Source organism: Scyliorhinus canicula, chromosome 4 (genome assembly GCF_902713615.1).
Source record: "Scyliorhinus canicula chromosome 4, sScyCan1.1, whole genome shotgun sequence".
Lineage (NCBI taxonomy): Eukaryota > Metazoa > Chordata > Chondrichthyes > Carcharhiniformes > Scyliorhinidae > Scyliorhinus > Scyliorhinus canicula.
In genome coordinates, this window is record NC_052149.1 from 222,633,030 (window position 1) to 222,659,487 (window position 26,458).

Consider the following 26,458-nt stretch of genomic DNA (forward strand, 5'->3'; position numbering starts at 1 on the left):
AAACTAAGAACAATTTCAAGGGTTATCGTGTATTTTCACCTTCTCGAGGGCAGCTCGGGACAGGCAATAAAAGTGGCCTAGCCCAGGATGGCCACATCTTGTGAAAGAGTAAATTAATAAACTTTTGGTCAGACATGATTTCCATCTTCAGAAACTGTTAGTGTCATGAGCTAGGTGATATTTTGTTATATCATTGTCTAGTTTATTCCAGATAATTTATTTTTGACAGTTGCCAATGTAAAACATTTCTTTTAATTTAAAGTTTTGAGCATGTGGATTTATTTCCAATTAGTTGTACCTCTCCTGGGCTCTTCATCACCCTCACACGCCATCACTATTTTGTATAATCTTTGTAGCCTCACTTAGTGCCTTCAGATATATACTATATGTTCCCGGAGATTGTTTTCTTTCAAGCTGACTAGGAATAGTAATGTTGAAATCATTAAGATGTGGAACCTCCTGTACAGGTAATGCGGAGCTGGAATATTCTTTAAAGAAAACTTCAAAAGAGTAATAGTTTAGTATGTACTTTCAGCCCTTTTCACACCCTTGGGCGATCTATTCAATGGAATACTTTTTCTAAAATGATGAGCATGAATGTCATTCTATTCTGTGCATTGGCTAAAGTGGCGAGCATTTGACTGTTAGTATTGCAGAATGAAGGAAGTCTGTTGCAATTGTACGAGATTTCAAATGACCACTCCAGATGAATGTTGTGGCATTCAAATATTATTTTCTACATTTTTACCATTTATTGTGTTGTACTTCAGGCAGCAGTCTTAGATAATTTAGTTAATTTTATATGTTGAAATTTTGGAATGTGTTTGCTACTCTTTAAACTGGATAAAATTGACTTTTTTTCCAAATAAGGTTGTGCCCTTTCCCATGATATTTATTTATTCTTTGTTGCTCAGCTGATGAGTGCAGGTCTGTTCAAGGGTGTTTTACTAAAATTTTAGTACAAATGAGGATTTGAAAAGAAATATAAAGAATGTGATTCACAAAAACAGCAATTTGTATTCATTCAGCATCTTTAAAATAGAAAAACATCCAAGGAGGAGGCATGGGATAGTGGGAATTTGGCCTGTTGGATAACAAACTGGCTAACCGATAGAAGTCAGAGAGTGGTGGTGGATGGCAAATATTCAGCCTGGAGCCCAGTTACCAGTGGCGTACTGCAGGGTCCTCTGCTGTTTCTGATTTTCATTAATGACTTGGATGAGGGAGTTGAAGGGTGGGTCAGTAAATTTGCAGACAATATGAAGATTGGTGGAGTTGTGGATAGTGAGGAGGGCTGTTGTCGGCTGCAAAGAGACATAGATAGGATGCAGAGCTGGGCTGAGAAGTGGCAGATGGAGTTTAACCCTGAAAAGTGAGAGGTTGTCCATTTTGGAAGGACAAATATGAATGCGGAATACAGGGTTAACGGTAGGGTTCTTGGCAATGTGGAGGAGCAGCGAGATCTTGGGGTCTATGTTCATAGATCTTTGAAAGTTGCCACTCAAGTGGATAGAGCTATGAAGAAGGCCTATGATGTGCTAGCGTTCATTAGCAGAGGGATTGAATTTGAGAACCGTGAGGTGATGATGCAGCTGTACATAACCTTGGTAAGGCCACATTTGGAGTACTGTGTGCAGTTCTGGTCGCCTCATTTTAGGAAGGATGTGGAAGGTTTGGAAAAGGTGCAAAGGAGATTTACCAGGATGTTGCCTGGAATGGAGAGTAGGTCTTACGAGGAAAGGTTGAGGGTGCTAGGCCTTTTCTCATTAGAACAGAGAAGGATGAGGGGCGACTTGATAAGAGGTTTATAAGATGATCAGGGGAATAGATAGAGTAGACAGTCAGAGACTTTTTCCTCGGGTGGAACAAACCATTACAAGGGACATAAATTTAAGGTGAATGGTGGAAGATATAGGGGGGATGCCAGAGGTAGGTTCTTTACCCAGAGAGTAGTGGGGGCATGGAATGCACTGCCTGAGGAAGTAGTTGAGACAGAAACATTAGGGACCTTCAAGCGGCTATTGGATAGGTACATGGATTACGGTAGAATGCTGGGGTGTAGATTGATTTGCTCTTAATCTGGGACAAAAGTTTGGCGCAACATCATGGGCCAAAGGGCCTGTTCTGTGCTGTATTTTTTATGTTCTATGTTCTTCAAACGTGTCTTTCCTTGTAATGCTTAGTGTCATTTTATTCCCTATTATATCAGAAATTTTCTTCTGCATGAATTATGGTTGTGTATGAATTAATTGTGCATTTAATAAAACCACAAATATAATTTCCATTAATGTTGTGTTGATCGATGGGCTGTTGTTAGCTTTAACAGCTCGGAAGGGTACAGAGAATTTGGAAGGAAGTTTTGAAGAAATATGGTCAAAGTAGAAGTAGTAAGGGTTTTCTGATCGATTCCAGGAAACTAGCATTTTTTTTTGTGACAACTGCATTCGTATGATGAAGATATGCTCAGTGTAAGACCTGTAGCCACAGAATGAAATGAAATCAAGTTGCTTTGGTCTCAGAGGACCCCCTTTTGAGAGAGCTGACTGGTGGTGATTTAACCTGAGGGTCACCACACTTCAGGCGAGAGGCAAGGTCGAGAAGGTGGACCTTCATGAATAGCCTCAGCCGTTACGGAAATTGAATTTATGCTGTTGGCATTACTCGGTACCATAAACCAGCCGTCCAGCCAACTGAGCTAAACAACACTGTAAGAGATTGGCGAATTAAGTTGGATAAAACACTGGGGTGAATTCTCTGCCTCCAAGCCACATGTTTGTCGGCAGCGCGCCATAACTGGCAGCGGGATTATCTGTTGCACTTCTGGTGAATGGAATTTCCCATTGTAGCCACCCCACACCGCCGGGAAGGGAGAATCCTGCTGGCGGATAATTCACCTCATTGTCTTTATTATTAATGGGTTGTCATATGATATATTGCCAAATATATTTTATGCTAAGGCAGAATCGTGTTTCTTTAAGCCCACAAAGGTCTTGATTATGAAGTATCAAAAAGCAATTTCATTCTTGGGTTTATTTATTCATTCCTTCCATGAAAACTGATGATAATATTGAGCATTTAATTTGATCTGGGAACTTGGATTAGAATGTTGCTTGCAAGTTTCACAGACTGTATGTGTGTACTTGCCAATAATTTCTGGTGCTGCTCATGTTAAGTGTTGCAAATGAAACATTTATAAGATTGTTATGTTTTGGGACAGTATCTTTAAAGTAAGATGGAAGAATGATGGGGGTCATGTATCCTGCCCTGAGTTCTGCCCAACAAGCCTGGTGGATTGGTTGTAAAGCGGGGGGAGGGGGGGGGGGGGGGAGAGGGGGCAGGTTGTGCTTGTGTTACTGGGAATAAGGTGCTAGACATCCATCTGCAGGAAGAGCAATTGTGCTGGCTGTGGGCAGATTTTTAGTCTCCAGGTCTCATAGTGAGATATTAAGAATGCTCGGCATTATAAACAGTTGTACTTTAAATTATTTGTTTAATTCCAAGTTACAACTGAGTTGGGAGTCTGAGAGATGGGTGATCAGCATTTCCACCTCGATACAAGGCCCATGTAATTCACATTATCATGGAGATGAACTTTGAGATGGAAAAAGATCCATTAGAAAGCCATTTTATTGGGTTACAGTGTTCCTACGGTATCACTGAATCTCAGAAATAAGAGCTATCTGAGAGGCAGAACGCAAGTGAGGCAGCTAGTCCTGCATTTGAAGTCGTAAAAATGTTGAGTCTTCACCGTGCAGAATGTGGGTGGGAGCTCATGCTCAGCTGAGGAAACATGGTCAGTGAGGATTTACAGGAGGCCACAAGATTCACATAGCTTGGAATCAAGGGCAGTCATCTCCAGTGTAACCCTCACAGTGCAAGTAGGTTCTGGGATTAGAAGTTACCTGGCTGGGAAAGGAAAATAATGGAAGCAAGCCCTTGGGGGTTGAGTGACTTAGGACTAGATCCTTCTTGGAGAATGAAGTGTCCGCATAAGGGACAACCGTAGTGGGAGATTTTCAGTCCTGTTGAACGCTAATTGAGTCTCATGTTTGTCGTTTACAGCACAAGTTGCTGACTGAAAAATATTTAGATAATGTTTTTTTGTAACAGTAAAAGCCTAAACAATTGAAATCTTGTGTCATCTTTTCAATGCGTCACTGGAAATTCAAAATGCCTTTTAAAAAAAAGTTATCAGTCTCTACGGGGATAGTAACGCAAGTCAGGAACCACTTTCTGTAAGAATGTAAAGTTGCCATAGTCCCAGATGACCATAGGCCGCTTTCCCTTTTGAGGGGGAGTGCTGGCTGGCAATAATTTAACTTGAGGACCACCACACCTCGGGCGAGGGGCAAGGTTGAGAAGGGGGGCCTTCAGAAATAACCTCAGCTGGTGCGGGAATTGAACCCGCGCTGCTGGTCACAAACCAGCAGTCCGACTAACTGAGCTAAACTGACCAGGAACATTATGGTTGCTCATGTTTTATGCTTGGGGATGAATGAACAATGCTTGACATTCATTTGTATTTACGTGTTCACATTTTACATTGTGATTTGTGTGGTAATTAGAAAGCCAAAACAGCTCAACACCCCCTCCACGGAACCAGGGATTTCTGTGAACAGAGCTAGCAATGGTGTATCTCCTCCTCACCAGAAGAATCCTGACTGCGACTTGCAGTAATTTTAACTGCCAAAAACGGATTTGTTAATGTCAGGACAAAATGTTGAAGTTTTAAATATCTGAAACCCAGTTTAACCCACCCACTTCCATGTTCAACTGAAGGTGGGACAATGGGCGGACAACTAACATGCTCCCTTGGTTGGGAATTTTAATATTTTCATTCAGCGAGCAACCTGTTGTTTGACATGCAGTGGCAATTTTATAGTGGGTGGCTTTGTTTCCATGAAGCTGAAGGGAGACAAGGGCAGCTTAGGAAAGAAAATAAGTGTCTCTTACCGCCCTACTTTGTAGGCCAGGAGGGGGTGAGAATGCTTCTCTTCTCTGGGATTGTGAATCAAATCTACCTGCTGCGGACATTCTACGTGCCTGAAAAAGAGCCAAACTTGTCAATCAGTCTGGGTATGTGCGAGGAACCCGTTGATGACAAAAGATATACAACGTGCAGTTTAAACCCCTACAGGTGGGGAAACCTGGATTTTGTGGTTTCTTGTCTGAAGCTCTGCACCCACCTCGACCTATCGCGTTACCTGCACCTGTTAATATGTAGGCACTGAAGTCTAATCTAGGAAGAATAAATTAAAATATTTAGTTATAAAATCTTGAAGAGAATGTTGAATGAAGATGAGATTTGAGAGAAACTAGATGGACAGAGAAAGTCTGAAACTAAATTATTTTAAAAAAAAATGACCAACAGTAATACAAATCTGAAGGAATTAAACAACATTTTGGGGTCAATTTTCACAGTTCTCAGTTCCCCTACAGTGCTGAAGGAGGCCATTTGGCCCATCGAGTCTGCATCGACCATACCTAGGCTCACGCCTAACCCCACCTAATCTGCACATCTCTGCACTCAAAGTGGCAATTTTAGCACGGCCAATCCACTGAACTTGCACAGTTTTGGACTGTGGGAGGAAACTGGAGCACCCGGAGGAAATGCACGCAGACACAGGGAGAAAGTGCAAAGTTACCCAGGCTTAAATTTAACCAAGGTCCCTGGTGCTGTTGGGGGGGGGGGGGGGGGGGGGGGCAGTGCTAACCACTGTGCCAATGAATTTGTTTGGCAACAATTGAGGCTTACCACCCCTTGGAACATTTTCTTTTGCTTGACTGGACAAGCCCTAGCTTTTCCAGCATATTTTGTGAGCATCTAATGGGTAAGTGCTGCAACGTCACTCCAAGTGAATATTGAATACCTCTGTGAAGTGCAAGTGTCGCAAAAGCTTGTGGAGAAGCAGGGCAACTCGGACAGCAACTTTGTGATTTCCTCATTTAACTGCCCACATGCTGTTGCTGAACGTTATTCTTCATTTTAGTTCTTAATAATACTGAGAAAAATGTGGCATTATCTAAAAATAATAGTTTTATTCTGCTGATATGGTAGCATAATAATCTTTATTAGTGTCACAAGTAGGCTTACATTAACACTGCAATGAAGTTACTGTGAAAAGCCCCTGGTCACCACACTACTGCACCTGTTTGGGTACACTGAGGGAGAATTCAAAAATGTCCAATTCTTCTAACAAGCACGTCTTTCAAGAGGAGGAAACTTCGCGGAGCACCAGGAAGAAACCCACGGAGACACAGGGAAAACATGCAGACTCTGCACAGACACAGTGACTTGAGCCGGGAATCGAATCTGGGTTCCTGGCGCTGTGAAGCAACAGTGCTAACCATTGTGTTACCGTGCCTCCCATGAATGTTTTAAGACTACACAGTATAATTCATAAATTGAAGAATTCTTATTTAGAAGTTAATTGTTATAAAAACTAGGAGGTCAGAGTCCTGGCTTTATTTTTGGGCAGTATAATTTATTCCTGAGAGGGAATAAGATTGCCTTTAAATCTGACACAGAAATTTGCATTAAACATGCCTGAAATATTTCAATTTTTTAATGTCTGTATTTTTTATTAGAATTACTTAAGTTCTCATGTGGTGGGGTAAGGTATTTCTTATTTGTAAGGGTTACATCTTGCAAAAATGAATGTTATTCTGCTGCTGAACTGAGGTATAAATCCATTTAAGACAAAGTTGAATTGATGGGAAACACTGCATCACTCTGTGGCTAAAAAATGTTTTAAAAAAAAGGTTTCTGTGATTTCATTAGTTACTCATCATACATTTATTACCAGTTTCACAACTGATTTTTTTTTTTGTTGATTAGGTTTACTTTGCACCAGTTGGTGTTTATTCATTGTTTAAAAAAAATATTATTTCAGTTCATCAAAAGCAAGTATGATACTTGTTTGGAGATATAATGGTACAACATTTTGAGATGTGATTTACTAATGTCTGATGCAAGGCAGTTCAGGTTTCAAAAGTTTAAAAAGTTGGACTAAATGTTTAAACTTGCATGGATCAAACCTACCATGACTTCTCTGGGATACAGGTATTGCAACTGTTTTATTCAACTTTAGATTTTACAAACTGTTGCTTCTTACTGGTTGAGCACCCGTTATACAAATTTGATAAGCTGTAAAATCTGCACTTTTTTTCGAGGGTCGAAATCATGTTTCTAGTAAAAAATAACATTGTGTTCAACCAAAATCCGCGAGCTATGCAATGTTTCTCAACTATACCTACACAGCTATTCCGGAATCCGAGACACTCTTAGCTCCAAGCATTTCGAATAAGGGATGCTCAACCTGCATTTGTGGATTTGCAGAGCTCAGAAGAAAATAAAACTGTCAGACAATGAGAGCAGTTGGTGTGACAGTGGTGAAGACCAGTGGGTCACCAGCAACCGAAAATGGGAACTTACATTTCCAAAGATGAGACTTAACAGCAGAAGTAATCTACTGCCTATCGAGTTTGCTCTGCCCTTCAATGAGATCATGATTGATATATGATAATCCTCAAAATGCTATTTTCCCACCGTATCCCTATAACCCTTGATTCCGTTCTTGATTAAAAATCTGTCTATCTTAGGATACTTAATGACCCAGCCTCTGCAGTCCTCTGTGGTAAAGAATTCCACAGATTCACTACCCTCTGAGAGAAGACATTCCTCCTCATCTCTGCCTTAAATGGACAATGCCTTATGATATGATATTACGCCTTCTGATCCTAGAGTCTCCCAGAGGAAACAACCTTTCAGCATCTACCCTGTTAAGCCCCCTGAGAATCCTATAAGTCTCAAGAAGGTCACCTCTCATTCTTCTAAACTATAATGAGTACAGGCCCAAACTACTCCACCTCTCCTCATTAAAAGAAATCCCTCCGTAGAATGAGATCAAGCAAGTGAACCTTCTCTGGACTGCCTCCAAAGCTAGCATATCTTTCCTTAGATAAGGGGGCCAAAGCTGTTCGCAGTATTCCAGGGATGGTCGAACTAGTGTCTTCTACAGTTTTAACGAGACTTCCCTATTTTTATACTCCATTCCTATTGAAATAAAGGCTGACATTCCATTTGACTTCCCTGTTACTTGCTGAACTTAGAACATAGAACAGTACAGCACAGAACAGGCCCTTCGGCCCTCGATGTTGTGCCGAGCAATGATCACCCTACTCAAACCCACGTATCCACCCTATACCCATAACCCAACAACATCCCCCTTAACCTTACTTTTATTAGGACACTACGGGCAATTTAGCATGGCCAATCCACCTAACCCGCACATCTTTGGACTGTGGGAGGAAACCAGAGCACCCGGAGGAAACCCACGCACACACGGGGAGGACGTGCAGACTTCGCACAGACAGTGACCCAGCCGGGAATCGAACCTGGGACCCTGGAGCTGTGAAGCATTTATGCTAATCACCATGCTACTGTCCTGCCCCCTGCATGTTGGCTTTTTGTGATTTATGCACGAGGACCTCCGAATCCCTCTGTCCTACGTATTTTGGCAATCTTTCTCCATTTAAATAATATTCAGCACCTTTATTTTTCCCACCAAAACATTGTATGTTTTTAAGAAGCAGTTAGATATAGCACTTAGGGGATCAAAGGATATGGGGAAAAGCAGGATTAGGCTATTGAGCTGGATGATCAGCCATGATCATTGAGTGGCAGAGCAGGCTCAAAGGGCAGAATGGCTGCCTCCTGCTCCTATATTCTATGTTTTTATGTTTACCAAAAGTGCATAACTTCACATTTTCCTAGATTATATTCCATCTGCCAAGCTTTTGGCCATTTGCTTAACTCCGGGGCTGGTTTAGCACACTGGGCTAAATCGCTGGCTTTTAAAGCAGACCAAGGTGGGCCAGCAGCACGGTTCAGTTCCCGTACCAGCCTCCCCGAACAGGCGCCGGAATTCCAGGGGCTTTTCACAGTAACTTCATTGAAGCCTACTTGTGACCATAAGCGATTCTTTCTTTTCTTTCTTTTCTTTCTTTTCTTTCTTTTCTTTCTTTTCTTTCTTTTCTTTCTTTTCTTTCTTTTCTTTCTTTCTCTCTTTCTCTCTTTCTCTCTTTCTCTCTCTCTTTCTCTCTTTCTCTCTTTCTCTCTCTCTCTCTTTCTCTCTTTCTCTCTTTCTCTCTCTTTCTCTCTCTCTCTCTCTCTTTCTTTCTCTCTCTCTCTCTTTCTTTCTTTCTTTCTTTCTTTCTTTCTTTCTTTCTTTCTTTCTTTCTTTCTTTCTTTCTTTCTTTCTTTCTTTCTTTCTTTCTTTCTTTCTTTCTTTCTTTCTTTCTTTCTTTCTTTCTTTCTTTCTTTCTTTCTTTCTTTCTTTCTTCTTTCTTTCTTTCTTTCTTTCTTTCTTTCTTTCTTTCTTTCTTTCTTTCTTTCTTTCTTTCTTTCTTTCTTTCTTTCTTTCTTTCTTTCTTTCTTTCTTTCTTTCTCTCTCTCTCTTTCTCTCTCTCTTTCTTTCTTTCTTTCTTTCTTTCTTTCTTTCTTTCTTTCTTTCTTTCTTTCTTTCTTTCTTTCTTTCTTTCTTTCTTTCTTTCTTTCTCTCTCTCTCTTTCTTTCTTTCTTTCTTTCTTTCTCTCTCTCTCTCTTTCTTTCTTTCTTTCTTTCTTTCTTTCTTTCTTTCTTTCTCTCTTTCTCTCTTTCTCTCTTTCTCTCTTTCTCTCTTTCTCTCTTTCTCTCTTTCTCTCTTTCTTTCTCTCTCTCTCTCTCTTTCTCTCTTTCTTTCTCTCTCTCTCTCTCTTTCTCTCTTTCTTTCTCTCTCTCTCTCTCTTTCTCTCTTTCTTTCTCTCTTTCTTTCTCTCTTGTGTCTATCTCACCAGTTGCCTTCCTGCCTATTTTCCTGTCACAAACGTGGCAATAGGAAATTCACGTCCCTCATCCAAGTCAATATATAGTGTAAGTAATTGTGGCCCCCAGCACTGATTCCTGTGGCACTGCATTAGCTGCAGGTTTCATCCTGAAAATGCCTCTCTTATTCCAATTCCGCCTTTTGTCCGTTAGCCAATCCTCCATACATGCTAATATACTACCCCCAAAACCAGGGACTCTTACCTTACCGCAGCCTTTTCTGCGGTGTGTTATTAAACACTTTTTGGAATCCAAGTATATTACTGGTTCCCCTTTTATTGATCCTGCTTGTTACAACAAATATTTCCCATAAATTTGTCAGACATGGTTTCTCCTTGAAGCCATGCTGACTCTATCTGATTATATTGTGTATTTCTAAATGCTCTGCTATTACATCCTTTATAATAGACTCTTAACAATTTTCCAATGACTAATGTTAAGCTAACTGGCCCATAGTTACATGTTTTCGTCTCTCCCTTTTTGAATAAGGGTGTTACATTGGTAGTTTCCAATCCTCTGGGACTTTTCCATAATTTAATCATTTTTGGAAGATTACTACCAGTGAGCCCACTATCTCTGTAGCTACTTCCTTTAATATCCCAGGCTCCAATCCATCCAGTCCAAGATATTTGCTTGCTGTGTACTTGCACTCCTCCTGACAGATTCCCTTTGTTAAACTTTTAGATTGTGAGAATTGGAATAATATCGCCTGAGAGAATGCGGCACCAAATGCCACACCACCTCAGCTACATTAAACTGTCTGCTTCGATTAGACACCCAAAATTATTCTCCTTGTTGGCAATTGTAATATAGTGTTAACAGAAGAAATTGCATTCACGTAGGGCAGTGAAGTGATCATATATTGGCATTAAAATCCATTCTTGAGTCCATTCAGCAAATTGTGTCCAATGTTGGTTTGCTTATTGTTTAGATTAGTGGACCGTTGATGTTTTTGAGCCCTGCACCTGCCATAACACTTCATAAAATTGCAAATAAAAAATAACAAACACCAGAAAGACTCAGCAGATTGGGCAACATTGGTGAGAAACCACAAATCAATTCATGTTTCAGCTATAAACCCTGCCTTAGAAGATAAAATTGCAGTTGTTTGTATTTTTTATACAGGTGATGGGGTATAATTAGGGCAAGGAGCAGTTTAACTTGACACTATTGTTAAGATCCAAGCTAGTGTTAATACTGGATAAGTCAGATCCCAAAGTGAAACCTGGTATGATGGATCCTAGGTTTTGTTTAGAAACTGCAATGAAAAGTGGCCAAACAAATTCACAGAAGTCTGCTAATGAAAGTCTAACTGCAAGAACAAAATATGAAACAAGAAAAAATGAACCTTATTACACCATGGTTGGAAAGGTCTCCGTCCAAACACAAGAAAATAATTAAAGTTCACACTGTTCCTTTAATGCTAGCAACATGTTTACAAACTCATCCAAATTCAGAAAGAGAAAAATAATTAATCATATCTATCTTGCGCTCTAATATTCAAGGGATATGAGGTACTTCTGAATTAATAGGCGAACTGTGGTCAGACATTTGAGTAAATGACATATGCGGCCAAAGCTAGTTCTGTGCATTTTGTTTAACACTGTGAGTCAACCAGTCTCACTAAAGCTGTGTTTATCTTAGAAAGGGTTCTCCACATTTGCAGAATTCTTTTGTTTTTCGATCCAAACTTCGCTCTCACTACGGCTGTAACATTGACCTACTTTTGAGGGTTTCAATCTCACCTTCCAGCATTCCTTTTCCCGGATCTCCAAATACACTCAAGTGTCACCTTCCAAGCACAATTTCAGATCCTTGGCTATGCCAAGAGGAGCACCACTGCTCCAAAAAGTCCGCAGTAAGGAGTCACTAACATTTGGCTGCCTTCTCAGATCTTCGGGGCATCTCTCGAGCCCATTAGCGTTAAGTCTGCATCCTGTAGCTCTTTCTTTAACTTTCTTCAACTCTACTTATTGAGACTTGTTTCTGATCCCAGCCTCTGTCCCTTGCCTGGGATTTCTTTCTGGGACCTCTTTTTTTTTTTTGTCCCTATTTGGAACTTTGCTCCGTTTCCTCTCCCTCTCCCCATGTCCTGCTCCTTAGAGCACCTTCTCTGGGATGGTGCTCAGTTTCAGGTCCCCATAACTGCAGTTTCATGCCATTTCACTTCCTTGCTACTGTGCAGGCATGCAGTGCCAGCTCCTGGCCTGAAAAACTTAACCGACTGCACAAAAGTTGACATCAAGGCCTCTTTATTTAATCCCTCTTCTCCTGTACAGGTTAAATTCCTTACTCAGTCAATTTTACAGCAACCATTTGCCCTCATGTACCTTGCCCAAATCGAGAACATTCACACACAACGCACATGAACTGCACATTTCCCGCCTGGTGCATGCGCAGAAGACCCAAGGCCCACTGGCAACTGTAGTTCCTGTCCTGCAACTGCCTTTTTCAAATTAAGTACCTGAGCTTCCTAACACTACTGAAGTGAGTTTCCTGATATGTCAATCCAATACCAACCATTCTGTAAGTATGTTACATGCTGCATACATTGATCTAAAGTTAACTGAGTTTTGATGTTCCATGACCTTGTATTAAAATAGTAAATATTAGACCTGATTGGACCAACTTTAAAACTAGAATATAATATTGGAGCAACGAAATTACTTCCAGTCTTGTGTTCATGCTTATTGGTTTTCTGAATCAGTTCCTCACTCCACCCTAACAGGTGGAACCCTTCGCTGTTTCACGTTTACTATTTGAAACTCCAGCTACGCCCATGTCCTTTGGCATTTAAAGCATTCGCAACATCCAGATCTTTGACCAATCATTCAGTCCTCTAATTCTCCCATTGTTCATTTTCCTGTGAAGAATTTTGCTTTCTTAACTACTCAATATAAATGGAAATGGTTGACCACATACAAATCGTCTTTCTGCTCCAGAGGAGTTTTGCAGGGAGAAATAGCTTGCTTCACGTACTAGGTCAGTTAAAAGTTAACAGCTCAGTCTGTGCTTTTTTGGGGCAATTATTAGGATACCAAAAGCATCCTCAATGCTTCTGAATTAGGGAAACGAAAATAGGCCAGGGGTCCTACTCTCGATTGCTAGAAGTGGAGATTATGGATGTTGGATGAGCACAGGGTCAGACGTTATTTGTGATGATCCTCCCCAAGCTGTTAGTACAATGTGCTCATTGTCAAGCTTTGTGTGTGAATGTTCCCGATTTGGGCAAGGTACATGAGGGCGAATGGTTGCTGTAAAATTGACTGAGTAAGGAATTTAACCTGTACAGGAGAAGAGGGATTAAATAAAGAGACCTTGATTTCAACTTTTGTCTAATAATGTCCTTGTCAAATGATTTGGTATGTTCTGCTGTGTTAAAATCGTTATATCAGTATGTGCTGCATCAGGAGTAGCATTTACTTACAAAATCCTCTTAACAGTTGTGTGACTGAGCCAAAAGCTTTTAAATCATTAAACAGAAGGCATAAATTTAAATTTTTGCATTTGAAATGCATTTTCAGCACTGTCTGAAAGTGGTAGGAATGTTTTCAATTGTAAAATTTTTTTGTGTACATAATAAGACAATGTTGATTCCTATCCAACCTTTTACTTATTGTTCTGAAGGTTTGAAAGCTGCCCACCTTTCTCGGTCTTCCTGACAACTTCATTTTCAAGCTTGGGTTAAAATCTTGGAAGTCGTGACCTCACAGCACTAGTTAGTACCTACACTAGCATTGCACATACTGTAGCAGTTCAAGAAATTGGCTCACCATTCCTGCCTTCTCAAGAGCAGTTAGGGATGGGCATTAAATGTTGGCAGTTTCAGAAAAAGCTTTTGAAAGTTTCTTAACAAAAAAAATGAAACAGGGCGATGGTAATATAGTGGTAATGTCACGACTAATAATCCAAAGACCCAGGCTGATGCCTTGGGACCTGGGTCAAATCTCACCATGGCAGCTAGCGGAATTCAAATTGAATTAATAGAATTCTGAATTGGAAGCTAGCCTCAGTAATGGAGACCATGAAACCACCATTGATTACTGTAAAAACGCATCTGCTTTATTAACCTCTTTTGCGGAAGGAAATCTGCCATCTTTGCCTGGTGGGCCTATATATGACTCCAGATCCTCAGCAATGTGGTTGACTCAGCCCTCTGTCGTGTAAACTGTCCTCTGTCCTATAAGCATACTGTGTCATTAAATTCAAGGGCAATCGGGGATGGACAGATGCTGGCTTAACCAGCGACACTTCTATCTCATCAAATAATTTTTAAAAAAGCAGCAAGTGAATTTCTAAAAAATTTTTAGTTTTGTGTTCTCTTTTATACTCTCGCAAGCATCCTAATATGGCTGGAAGGTAACCTGGCTGGCCTCTTATTAACTGAGATCAAGTGGACGTGCACCAGAATTCCCTTTCTGCCTCTAGTGAACTGTGTATTCTATAATAAATATTTGCCGTAGGACTTGGATATGTGGAATGAACAACAGCGATCCTGTGCAGAAATAAGTTTCTTTAGCTGATTGGAGGAAGATTTGACCTAAGGCGGAAAGTGATAAATCAGTTACAACATTGCTAATTTTCTGTAGCGAGAGCTCCTTTTTGAGATCAATCTTAAAATCTGTGCTATGTGGATTATATGTCATAGAAAAGTTACTGCGCACAGAAAGCCATTCGGCATGCTTTACAGAAACCACACCTCCACCATAAGAAATCAAGTATGTTGTTCTAGCAATCTAATGTTGGATTTTTTTTTTTACTGATCTTATTTTTCAGTTGCGATGCTGACCCATCAGCTTTAGCAAAATATGTAGTGGCTTTAGTTAAGAAAGACAAGCCAGAAAAAGAACTGAAGGCTTTGTGCGTTGATCAACTGGACGTATTTTTACAAAAAGGTAAGATTTATGGTTTTTCTATTTACTACAGCATTTTTTGAACTTGCTAATTCATGCTGGGATTGTAGTTTCACATGTACTGTTGCAAGTGACATTCATCATGTGGAAATATAGGCTGCAAGCTTTTAGTAAACTATTTAATCTTGTAAGGTTGGGGGGGCGGAGGATGTGGGAGAGATCACCCTATTTAACTAGATTTATCCTTAGCTGATCTTAAACACATTTTACTGGCAGGCAGGTAATCAATGTGAAACTAAATAATTTTCCATGCCTTCTCCATAAGCTGTTCTGAAGCCAATTGTAACACCCCTGTTGACCTGACTGAAATCAATTAATTGAATTCTCACTTCCGTTTGAACATGAGATCTTCATGATCTGTATAATTCAGTAACGCAGTGGGTGGTACATTTATCAACTGAATGAATAGAGAAACTGTTTTGTTTATTTTTTCCGGAAGATCTTCTCCACTGATTAGAATGTTCAGTGCGAACAGGAATTTTAAGTTCATAATTTATTAAACTCTGATTGCTAACTGGGTGAAAATGCTGCTTTAACCACTGCGGTTTAAGTTTTGACTGAGTTTCACGTGCATGTTTTCTGGTTTTTCAAGTGGTATTGATGTTTTAAAGACTAGGCCTGTGCCAACCATTCCTGTTTTGTAGTTTAATTATCTATACTGAAATATTATGCATGTTTTGCATTTTGTACAGTCACTGTCAAGTGTGCAGCATTTAAAAAGAAAAATCAAATACCAGTTGGATTCCAAGATACAGTTTGAAGACAGTTTATTATTGCAAAAAAAAGCAACAGCTTCTCTAAAGCCTTCTCATTTGATTGATGGGTATTGTGTGCACGTCTCTTTATCTAAAAGCAAAGATAGTTATTGTTAGAGGCCAGCTTTTAAATTCTACCAGTTTAACAAATTATAATAATGAGTTGTTTACTTCTATAACTTAATTTAAATATTAGAGAGGGGAATAGATGTTGACTACAACCTAAATATATGTAATGATGCAGCTCTTGGCAAAATTAGATTTACCATCTAAAAATAACTGTCTTGTTTTGCGGTCTACACTGGCAGGTATAGAACCAAACCTAATTGGCTCCAATTGACTGGTCTACCTTGTTTTCCCCTTTTCAACTTGGATTACTGGCTACATGATACTGAAGCGTGCATTGTTTCAGATATATGTTGCTAATTTTTAAAAAAATGTACTTAAATACACCCTCCATGCATCCTCCATTTGAAAAGGTATGACAGTTTATTTAAAAGAATATCTGAAGCACATTCTTTAAGGATGAATTATTTTTTTGTTCGTTGACAGTGCATGCATAAATGGCACTAGAACTTTCCTTTGTTTATCAGCAGCAGAGCAGATGAGCATGAAGTTTCACAGATACCGTAAATGTTTGACTGAAGGAATCGCAATGGTTCAATGGTTTCTTTTCTTGGTTGGCCATTATTGTTTCAACTATTTGAATTGAGAATCTGTATTTGTTGTGTATGAAATGTACTTTGGCGATAAGCTGTGGCTCAGTGGTAGAACTCCTGTCTTTGGGTGAGAAGGCTGAGAGTTGAAGTCCCCCTCCAGACACAAGTGCAAAATGTAGATTGAGGCTTCAAGTTGAGTACTTAAGTGTTGCACTATAAGAGGTGCTCCTAACATGAAATGTTAGTCTGAGGTGCTGTGTACTCTTTCAGGTAGATGTAAAAGATCCCATGGTGCTATTTGCAGAAGAAGAGAGTCGTTCTCAGTGATGTTGTGCTCACTGCACACTAACACGCACCCCAGGTGTCCTTGTACACCAGTCACTGAAAACAAGCATGCAGGTGCAACAAGCATTTAGACAAGCAAATGGTATATTAGCCTTCATTGTAAGAGAACTAGAGTGCAGGAGCAAAGATGTCTTACTACAGCTGTTCAGGGCCTTGGTGATACCACAATTGGAGGATTGGGTGCAACTTTGGTTTCCTTACCTAAGAAAGGATACATTTGCCACTGAGCGAGTGCAGCGAAGATTCACCAGAATGTTTCCAGTGCTGGCAAATTGGTGTATTAGGAGATGTTTAGTTGACCTCGGTCTATGTTCACTGGAGTTTAGAAGAATGAGAGAGGATCTCGTTGAAATGTATAACTCTCTGACAGGGTTGAACAGACTGGATGCTGGATGCAGGGTTAGTGTTTCCTCTGTCTGGGGAGTCATAGAATCAAAGAGTTTACAGTGCAGAAGGAGGCCATTCAGCCCATCAGGTCTGCACTGGCCCCTGAAAAGAGCACCCTACTTAAGCCCACAATTCCATCCTATCCCCGGAACCTAGTAACCCCACCTAACCGTTTTTGGACATGACGGGCAATTTATCTTGGCCAATTCACATACCTGCACATCTTTGGACTGTGGGAGGAAACCCACGCAAACAAGGGGAGAACGTGCAGACTCCACACAGACAGTGACCCAAGCCGGGAATCGAACCTGGGACCCTGGAGCTGTGAAGCAACTGTGCTAACCACTATGCTGCCGCGCTGCAGAGTCTAGAAGGGGGTCACAGTCTCAGGATATGGGGTAGGCCATTTAGGACTGAGACAAGGAAAACCTTCACTCGGGGTGGTGAACCTGTTGAATTCTCAACCACAGAAGGTTGTGGAGGCAAAGTCAAAATGTACTTAAGAAGGAAATAGATTTCTGGACATTGTCTAGGTGTCAAGGGGAGAGTGCGGGAGTATGACTTTGAGATAAAACAGCCGTGACTACATTGAATGGCAAAGCAGGCTCGAAGGGTCAAATTACATACTCCTGCTTCTATTTCCTATGTTTCTATGTTAAATGGAAAACACTGAAATGATAGAAATGATAAGAATTGCCTGAAGATCCCCTTGAGTTGGATTAAAATTGGGAAGCGTGAAATCTATGCCTTGCTATAAAAGCTCTTGGAAAAGGTTGTACCTTGTTGAATGAGGCATAACTGGATTTTTAATGACTTACTGAGTTTCTAATTATTTTGAAAAAGCTCTTTGGCTCTGAAAACCCAAATTTTATTTGTGGAAAATCATAATTCTCCTTCTATAGGTCAGACCCCATTTGGTTTATTGTGAACAGTTTTGGGCCCCTTATCTAAGGGAGGATGTGCTGGCCTTGGAAAGGGTCCAGAGGAGGTTCACAAGAATAATCCCTGTAATGAATCGTATGAGGTACGGTTGAGGACTCTGGGTCTGTACTCGTTGGAGTTTAGAAGGATGAGGGGGGTTCTTATTGAAACTTACAGGATGTTGCAAGGCCTGGATAGAGTGGATGTGGAGAGGATGTTTCCACTTGCAGAAAAAACTAGAAGCAGAGGACACCATCTTCGACTAAAGGGACGCTCCTTTAAAACAGAGATGAGGAGGAATTTCTTCAGCCAGAGGGTGGTGAATGTGTAGAACTCTTTGCCACAGAAGGCTGTGGAGGCCAAATCACTGAGTCTTTAAAACAGAGATAGATAGGTTCTTGATTGATAAGAGGATCAAGGATTATGGGGAGAAGGCAGAAAAAAAATATCAGCCATGATTGAATGGCAGAGCAGACTCGATGGGCCGAGTGGCCTAATTCTGCACCTATGTCTTGTGGTCTCATGACAAAATCCCATATTTAAAATCATTTATAAAAAAAACATGTTTTGATATTCTGCCGACATTAGTGCCTATTCGTGTTGTATTGTGTTTCCCAAATCAATTATTTTGTCTCTGTAACATTTGATGAAAAGTGAAGGATCGTGCAATTTACTTCCTGGATTGTTGTCTGGGAATACTTGTGGGATTGGCTGCTTACTTACATCACTATTGCTGGACGATCCCCTTGACTTGGAGACGGATTAACATTGGGAAAGGTGAAATCTATGTCATAAAGTTTGGTAGTTATTTTGTGGGAGCTTTCTGGGATCAGTGGTGAGAACACAGCAAAAGAAATATAAGCAAGAGTAAACCATATGGCCCATTGAGCCTGCTTTGCCGTTCAGTGTGATTATGGCTGATCTTTGGCTTCACATCCACGTCTCTGTCTGTTTCCATATCCTGAGAAATCAACAATGTGCCTATTCCAGCTTTAAATGTATTTAATGATGGAACATCCACAACCATCTGAGGCAGAGAATTCCAAAGATTCGTAACACTTTGAATGAAGTAATTATTCCTCATCTTAGTCACAAATGATCGATTGTTATCCTGAGACTGTGTTTTAAATTCCCCGATCAGCAGAAAACTATCTCTGAACTTCAACGCTATAATGCTCCTTCAAAATCTTGTGCATTTCAATGGGATTTTCCAGCGCTGTTACTTCACTGCTGACTGCAATACCCATGTCAATTTCTCATTACTCTTTGTGGGACCCTGCTGTGTGCAGATTCGTTGCGGTGGCAGCAGGGATAGTTGGCATGGTGGCACAGTGGTTAGCACTGCTGCCTCACAGCGCCAAGGACACTGGTTCAGTTCCGGCCTTGATTGACTTTCTATGTGGAGTTTACACGTTCTCCCAGTGTCTGCATGGGTTTCCCCCTGGTGCTCTGGTTTCCTCCCACAGTCCAAAGATATGCAGGGTAGATGGTTTGCCATGCTAAATCACCCCTTAATGTCCAAAGATGTGTAGGTTAGGTAGGGTTATGGGATTGGACTAGGGAGTGAGCCAAGGAGATGCGGACTTGATGGGCCGAATAGCCTCCTTCTGCACTGTAGTAATTCTATTCCATTCTAGGTGTGTCCTCCATTACAACAATGGCTACATTTCAAAACAAGTATTTTGGGAGGTCCTGAGGTTATGAAATGTACTATGTCAGTGTAAGTTATTTCTTTGCACAAATGTTTTAATAAAGTAGATTGTTTCACCTGTGGACATTTTCCGAATTATTTGCTCCAGATTAATCCAAGAATAAATCTTTTCTTAGGTACCAATATTAGGAGCACTTCTTCTTCGGCTTCAACTGCTGAATGTAATTTTTGATTTTGTTCATGGGACCTGGGCATCGCAGGCTGTGCCAGCATTTATTGCTCATGAGGGGGGCAGTTATGAGTCAATCACATTTCTGTGGGTCTGGAGTCACATGTAGGCCAGATAAATCTTACATCACAAGAGCACTGTGTGTGTTCAGACACTGCTTAGTAAAGAAGAAAATGTTGTCACGTTGTCCAACTAAAACACCCGTGTTAATCATAGAACCATATAATCCCTACAGTGCAAAAGGAGGTCATTTAGCTCATCAAGTCGGCACCGTCCCTCTGAAAGAACACTCTTCCTAGGCCCGCTCCCCGCAAACCCATAACCCCACCCTAACCTTTGGACATTAAGGGGCAACTTACCATTGCCAATCCACCTAACCTGCACATCTTTGGACAATGGGAGGAAACCCACACCGACACGGGGAGAATTTGCAAACTCCACACACAGTCACCCAAGGTTGGAATCAAACCCGGGTCCCTAGCTCTGTGAGGCAGCACTTTAAGTTGAATATATTCCACTCAATCCAGCAATTTGGTTTAACTTTTAAGCCTCGGCAAGAAGAAGACTGTAAAAGCCATTTGATATTAAAGCCTGTTTTCAGATAGAGAGGTGCAAATGCTTTGTATTTTCATAACAATGATATCCTGTGCTCTGAAGAAGGGAAATCTCATAAGGCTGGTGTAATTGCCTAATGCAGATCTATTACTTTCTGTAAAGTTAGATTTGTGCTACTTCATCATGCATGTTAGTTTGATTCATTATTTACTACACAATTGTGTTTGGCATTTATTTTACGGTACAACAGCTCTAATTTCTAATGAGGAACCAGCGGGCCTACATTGGTTACATAAATAGCATATTCAAAATTGTGTCCTTTTTCAACTCCAGCTGTAATAATATTATATAAGTGTGTCAGGCTCGCTGACAATTTAATATCCTGACATACAACATGAGGGTGGATCGCTGTCAATAAAACGGGAGATGACAAATCTGTTCAAATTGTCCTGAAGAACACTGAGAATTATGGATCTTACAGCACAGAAGGAAGCCACTCATGATACAGTGCCTGTGTGGGATTTTTGAAATAACTATAAGTTGTGTTTCATAGGCGTTCGCTGATAGCCGTACACATTATTCTCAAGTATGCCTGTATATCCAATTCCATTTGAAAGTTACTTGTGAATCTGCTTTCACCACTCCTTAAGGCAATGCATTCCAAATCTTAACTTGTTTAAAATTATTCTTTTAATCTCTTCTCTGGTTATTTCATCAATTACCTTAAACCTGCTACTTCTGGTTACCAACCCATCCACCAGTAGAAAAGAATTCTCTATTTACTGTATTATCTGTCATAATTTTGAACACCTAGGTTAAATTCTGCAGAACCAATCCCCAATTCACTCATCTTTTCTCGGAACTGAAATGCCTGCTATCACTCAGGTCAATATCCTCTGTAGAATCTCCAAGGCGTAACGTCCTTGCTAAAGTACAGGCCTAGAATTTGACAAAATATTGTTGCTGAAGACTACTATATGATGTTTAAAGATTTAGCATAATTTCCTTGCTTTTGTATGCTCTATTTTTAAAAAATGAAATGGGCCCTTTCTGCTTTATTAACAACGTTATCAACTTGTTTTGGCCTCTTTTCCTTTTCTGTCTTCTGAAAATGTTTTATGTTGAGACACATGACATTTGGAATAAAAATTGTTCAAAAATCTTTTTCTGAGTTTAAAAAAACACAATTTATTTTTGTTGCATGCAAGTAATGGTTTGTTTCCTTCCATAAAAGACCTTGGGCGGGATTCTTTGTTACTGAAACTGTGTTGACGCCAACGCAGAATTTGTGGATTTTCACGACAGCAAAACTGGCACCACACCTGGACTGATTCCACTACTGTGGAGGGGCTAGCATGCGCAGCGTAGAACACCAATCAAATCCAAGGAAAAACTGTGCACGTTTCGCCAGGTTCATGATTGACACTCGGGAGGCTGACAAGCTGCAGCTGCACGTATACATTACAATCCCCACACACACTCATCCCAGCCAACTAGATGGCACTGATTGTGCTGGAGCCTGCCAATACAGCTGATGGGTCGACTGGGGCCAGAAGGCACCTCGGGGGGTGCCCTGGGAGGAGACACCTATATGACCTGTCGCACTAGATTCACTGTGTGCAGCTGCATGGCTGCCTTGCCGGCTGTGGCAATGGTGTTCCTTGCCCGTCCATCCCACAACCCACTTCCTGGCCACCCCCTGCCCTGGCAGAAGCACCGCGGCACAACTGTTCGCAAAAAACGGTGATGTTGGACACTTTCCGTACCCCCTCTCCATCAGCAGCCGCGGCGCTGGTTTCATGATTTTTAAAAGCACAAGTGAACCGTGCCGTCGGCCCATCGGAGACGGAGAATCGCAGACGCCCCGGAGAATACCTGGTCGGGCCCCCTAATGATATGCAAACATTGTTTACCATACCTGCATTCCAGAACGCATTGACGCCGCCATTGAGATGATGGCGAATTGCGATTTCGCGTCAAATCGCCGCACGCCACGATTTAGGCGTCGGAACCTATTCTCCGCCCAATCGCCTTTCCCAATTTTGGCGTCGGCCAACGGAGAATCCCGCCCCATAACTAAATCCTTTCGTGGTAACCTTCAGAAGATAAACTATATATTGGGAAGTTTTCTTTTTGCAATGGATAGCAGTGTCCTTTTCCTTTATTTACTCTCTCCATGTTTCAGTTTCTTCTGAGACAGTGGAGGTAACAAACAACTTTGACTGTATTTTGAGAGTTGTGGTTCGTGGTTATTTGTAACAGAGCCTTTGTACATATGAATACCCAAGTCCTATATGAGAGCATTGCACATGTTTCAAAGAACAAAACAAAGAAAGGTACAGCACAGGAACAGGCCCTTCGGCCCTCCAAGCTTGTGCCAACCATGATGCACGTCTAAACTAAAATCTTCTACACTTCTGGGGTCTGTATCCCTCTATTCCCATCCTATTTATGTACTTGTCAAGATGCCCCTTAAATGTCACTATCGTCCCTGCTTCCACCACATCCTCCGGCAGCCAAGTTCCAGGCATCCATGATCCTCTTGTGTTTAAAAAAAAAAACTTGCCTCGTACGTCTCCTCTAAACCTTCCCCCTCGCACCTTAAACCTATGCCCCCTTGTAATTGACCCCTCTACCCTGGGAAAAAGCCCCTGACTATCCACTCTGTCTATGCCCCTCATGCTTTTGTCGACCTCTATCAGGTCGCCCCTCAACCTCTGCCGTTTCAGTGAGAACAAACCAAGTTTATTCAACCACTCCTCATGGCTAATGCCCTCCATACCAGGTAACATCCTGGTAAATCTCTTCTGCACCCTCTCTAAAGCCTCCACATCCTTCTGGTGGTGTGGCGACCATAATTGAACACTATACTCCAAGTGTGGCCTAACTAAGGTTCTATACAGCTGCAACATGACTTGCCAATTCTTATACTCAGTGCCCCGGCCAATGAAGGCAAGCATGCCGCATGCCTTCTTGACTACCTTCTCCACCTGTGTTGCCCCTTTCAGTGACCTGTACACCTAGATCTCTCTGACTGTCAATACTCTTGAGGGTTCTACCATTCACTGGATATTCCCTACCTGCATTAGACCTTCCAAAATGCATTACCTCACATTTGTCCGGATTAAACTCCATCTGCCATCCTTCCGTCCAAGTCTCCAAACGATCTAAATCCTGCTGTATCCTCTGACAGTCCTCATTGCTGTCCGCAATTCCACCAACCTTTATCATCTGCAAACTTACTAATCAGACCAGTTACATTTTCCTCCAAATCATTTATATATACTACGAACAGCAAAGGTCCCAGCACTGATCTCTGTGGAACACCACTAGTCACAGCCCTCCAATCAGAAAAGCACCCTTCCATTGCTACTCTCTGCCTTCCATGACCTAGCCAGTTTTGTATCCATCTTGCCAGCTCACCCCTGATCCCGTGTGACTTCACCTTTTGTACCTGTCTAGCATGAGGGACCTTGTCAAAGGCCTTACTGAAGTCCATATAGACAGAATCCACTGCCCGACCTGCATCAATCATCTTTGTGACCTCTTCGAAAAACTCTTATCAAGTTAGTGAGACACAACCTCCCCTTCACAAAACCGTGCAGCCTCCCGCTAATACGTCCATTTGCTTCCAAATGGGAGTAGATCTTGTCTCGAAGAATTCTCTCCAGTAATTTCCCTACCACTGACGTAAGGCTCACCGGCCTGTAGTTCCCTGGATTATCCTTGCTACCCTTCTTAAACAAAGGAACAACATTGGCTATTCTCCAGTTCTCCGGGACATCACCTGAAGACAGTGAGGATCCAAAGATTTCTAACAAGGCCTCAGCAATTTCCTCTCTAGCCTCCTTCAGTATTCTGGGGGAGATCCCATCCAGCCCTGGGGATTTATCTACCTTAATATTTTTCAAGACGCCCAACACCTCGGCTTTTTGGATCTCAATGTGACCAGGCTATCTACACACCCATCTCCAGACTCAACATCCACCAATTCCTTCTCTTTGGTGAATACTGATGCAAAGTATTCATTTAGTACCTCGCCCATTTCCTCTGGCTCCATACAAATTCCCTTGCCTATCCTTCAGTGGGCCAATCCTTTTCTTGGCTACCCTCTTGCTTTTTATGTACGTGTAAAAAGCCTTGGGATTTTCCTTAACCCTATTTGTCAATGACTTTTCGTGACCCCTTTTAGCCCTCCTGACTCCTTGCTTAAGTTCCTTTCTACTTTCCTTAGATTCCATACAGACTCCCAGCCTTCCAGCCCTGACCAATGCCTCCTTTTTCTTTTTGACGAGGCCTACAATATCTCGTTATCTATCCAAGGTTCCCGAAATTTGCCGTATTTTATCCTTCTTCCGCACATGAACATGCTGGTCCTGAATTCCTTTCAACTGACATTTGAAAGCCTCCCACATGTCAGATGTTGATTTACCCTCAAACATCCGCCCCCAATCTAGGTTCTTCAGTTCCTGCTTAATATTGTGATAATTGGCCTTCCCCAATTGAGCACATTCACCCTAGGACCATTCTTATCCTTGTCCACCAGCACTTTAAAACTTACTGAATTGTGGGTACTGTTCCTGAAATGCTCCCCTACTGAAACTTCTACCACCTGGCCGGGCTCATTCCCCAATACCAGTTGAAATCCCCTATTATTATTTTCTTAGAATTCTCAAGAGATTTGCCTACATATCTGCCCTCTATCTCTCTGACTTTTTGGGGGCCTACAGTACACTCCCAGCAATGTGTTAGCCCTGTTTTAGTTAGATTGAGGAACCCACTAAGATATCATCTGTGAGCACTGTGCTCCCTAATCAATAATGTAATTCCTTCTCCTCTTTTACACCACCCCCCCCCCCAACCTCTATCACACCTTAAGCATCTACACCAGGGACATTCGGCTGCCAGCCCTGTCCTTCTTTCATCCAAATTTCTGTGGTTGCAATAATGTCATAGTTCCATGTGCTGGTCAACATTCAATTCATCAGTCTCACCAATCAGGCTCCTTGCATTGAAATAAATGCAGTTTAGCTTACCCATCCTCCCATGTGCCTCATTATACCACTCTGATCAGCCCACTGAACTTGCCTGGTTTTGACTATTTGTCTCCATTTTCTCACCTACTTTGGATCCCATCCCCTCTTTCAAATTAGTTTAACCCTGCCCAGTGGTATGAACAAACTTCCCTGCAGAGATATGTCGCCCTCCAATTCAGGTACAACCCATCCTGCTTATACAGGTTCCATTTTTACCAGAAGTGATCCAAGTATCTAAAGCCCTTCCTGCACCAACCCTCTAGCCACCCATTTATCTGACCTATCTCCTATTTGCTGGGGCACAGGAAGTAATCCCGATATCACAATTTAGGAGGTCCTGTTTTGTGGCCCTCTGCCTAACTCCCTAAAGTCACGTTGCAGGACCTCATCCCTCTTAATCTCATTACTCTTTCTAACTTTCTTTTTGAGGTACTCTACGTAATTAATTTATAAGCAAGTTATTTTTGTGAAATTTCATTTTTTTAACATATTGCTTTCTCTGGCACCACAACTCATCATTAGTCTATAATTATTTTGACAGAAACTGTTGGATTTGTGGACAAACTTTTTGATGCTTTAAGCACAAAGAACTACGTGCCACGACCAGAACAGTTTGTCCAGGAGACATTAAAGCAGGACATGCAACCTACTTGGCAAGAAAGAGAGGACAAGAAAGAAGTGAGTAACGATATGTCTACTTCTGAGAGTTAATTTTTGTATTAGAGCATGGCTAACCTAGTGAATATAGTACTAAACTAATTTCGAGATCAAAAATTCAGATATCATTAAAGGGAATTCCAAGGTTTTCTATAAGCATTTAAAAATAAAATGCTAGTAAAAGAGTAGGGCCGATTAGGGATGAAAAAAGGGGACTTGCACGAGGTAACAGGAGAAATAGTGGAGAGATTAAACTGGTCTTGACAAAGGAAGAAGCTGCAACGCATGTTGCACAGGGTGGTGAATCTGTGGAACTCTTTGCCGCAAAAGGCAGTGGAGGCCAAATCACGGAGTGTCTTTAAAACAGAGATAGATAGGTTCTTGATTAATAAGGGGATCGTGGGTTATGGGGAGAAGGCAGGAGAATGGGGATGAAAAAAATCTAAGCCATGATTGAATGGCGGAGCAGACTCGATGGGCCGAGT

General features: G+C 41.4%; 1 protein-coding gene across 6 annotated transcripts in view; it reads left to right on the plus strand.

The window, feature by feature from the left end:
- The window catches only part of rbm27 (RNA binding motif protein 27), a 160,274-nt gene that overhangs the window by 14,997 nt on the left and 118,819 nt on the right, over positions 1-26,458 (plus strand). For all 6 annotated transcript variants that reach the window (XR_005460510.1, XM_038796137.1, XM_038796133.1 and 3 more), the window contains exons 2-3: positions 14,642-14,760; positions 25,858-25,994. Coding sequence is in view for 5 of the 6 variants with exons in the window: in XM_038796133.1 (XP_038652061.1) it covers positions 14,642-14,760; positions 25,858-25,994 (256 nt within the window). In the remaining variant the exon portion in view is untranslated. The remainder of the gene's footprint in view (positions 1-14,641; positions 14,761-25,857; positions 25,995-26,458) is intronic.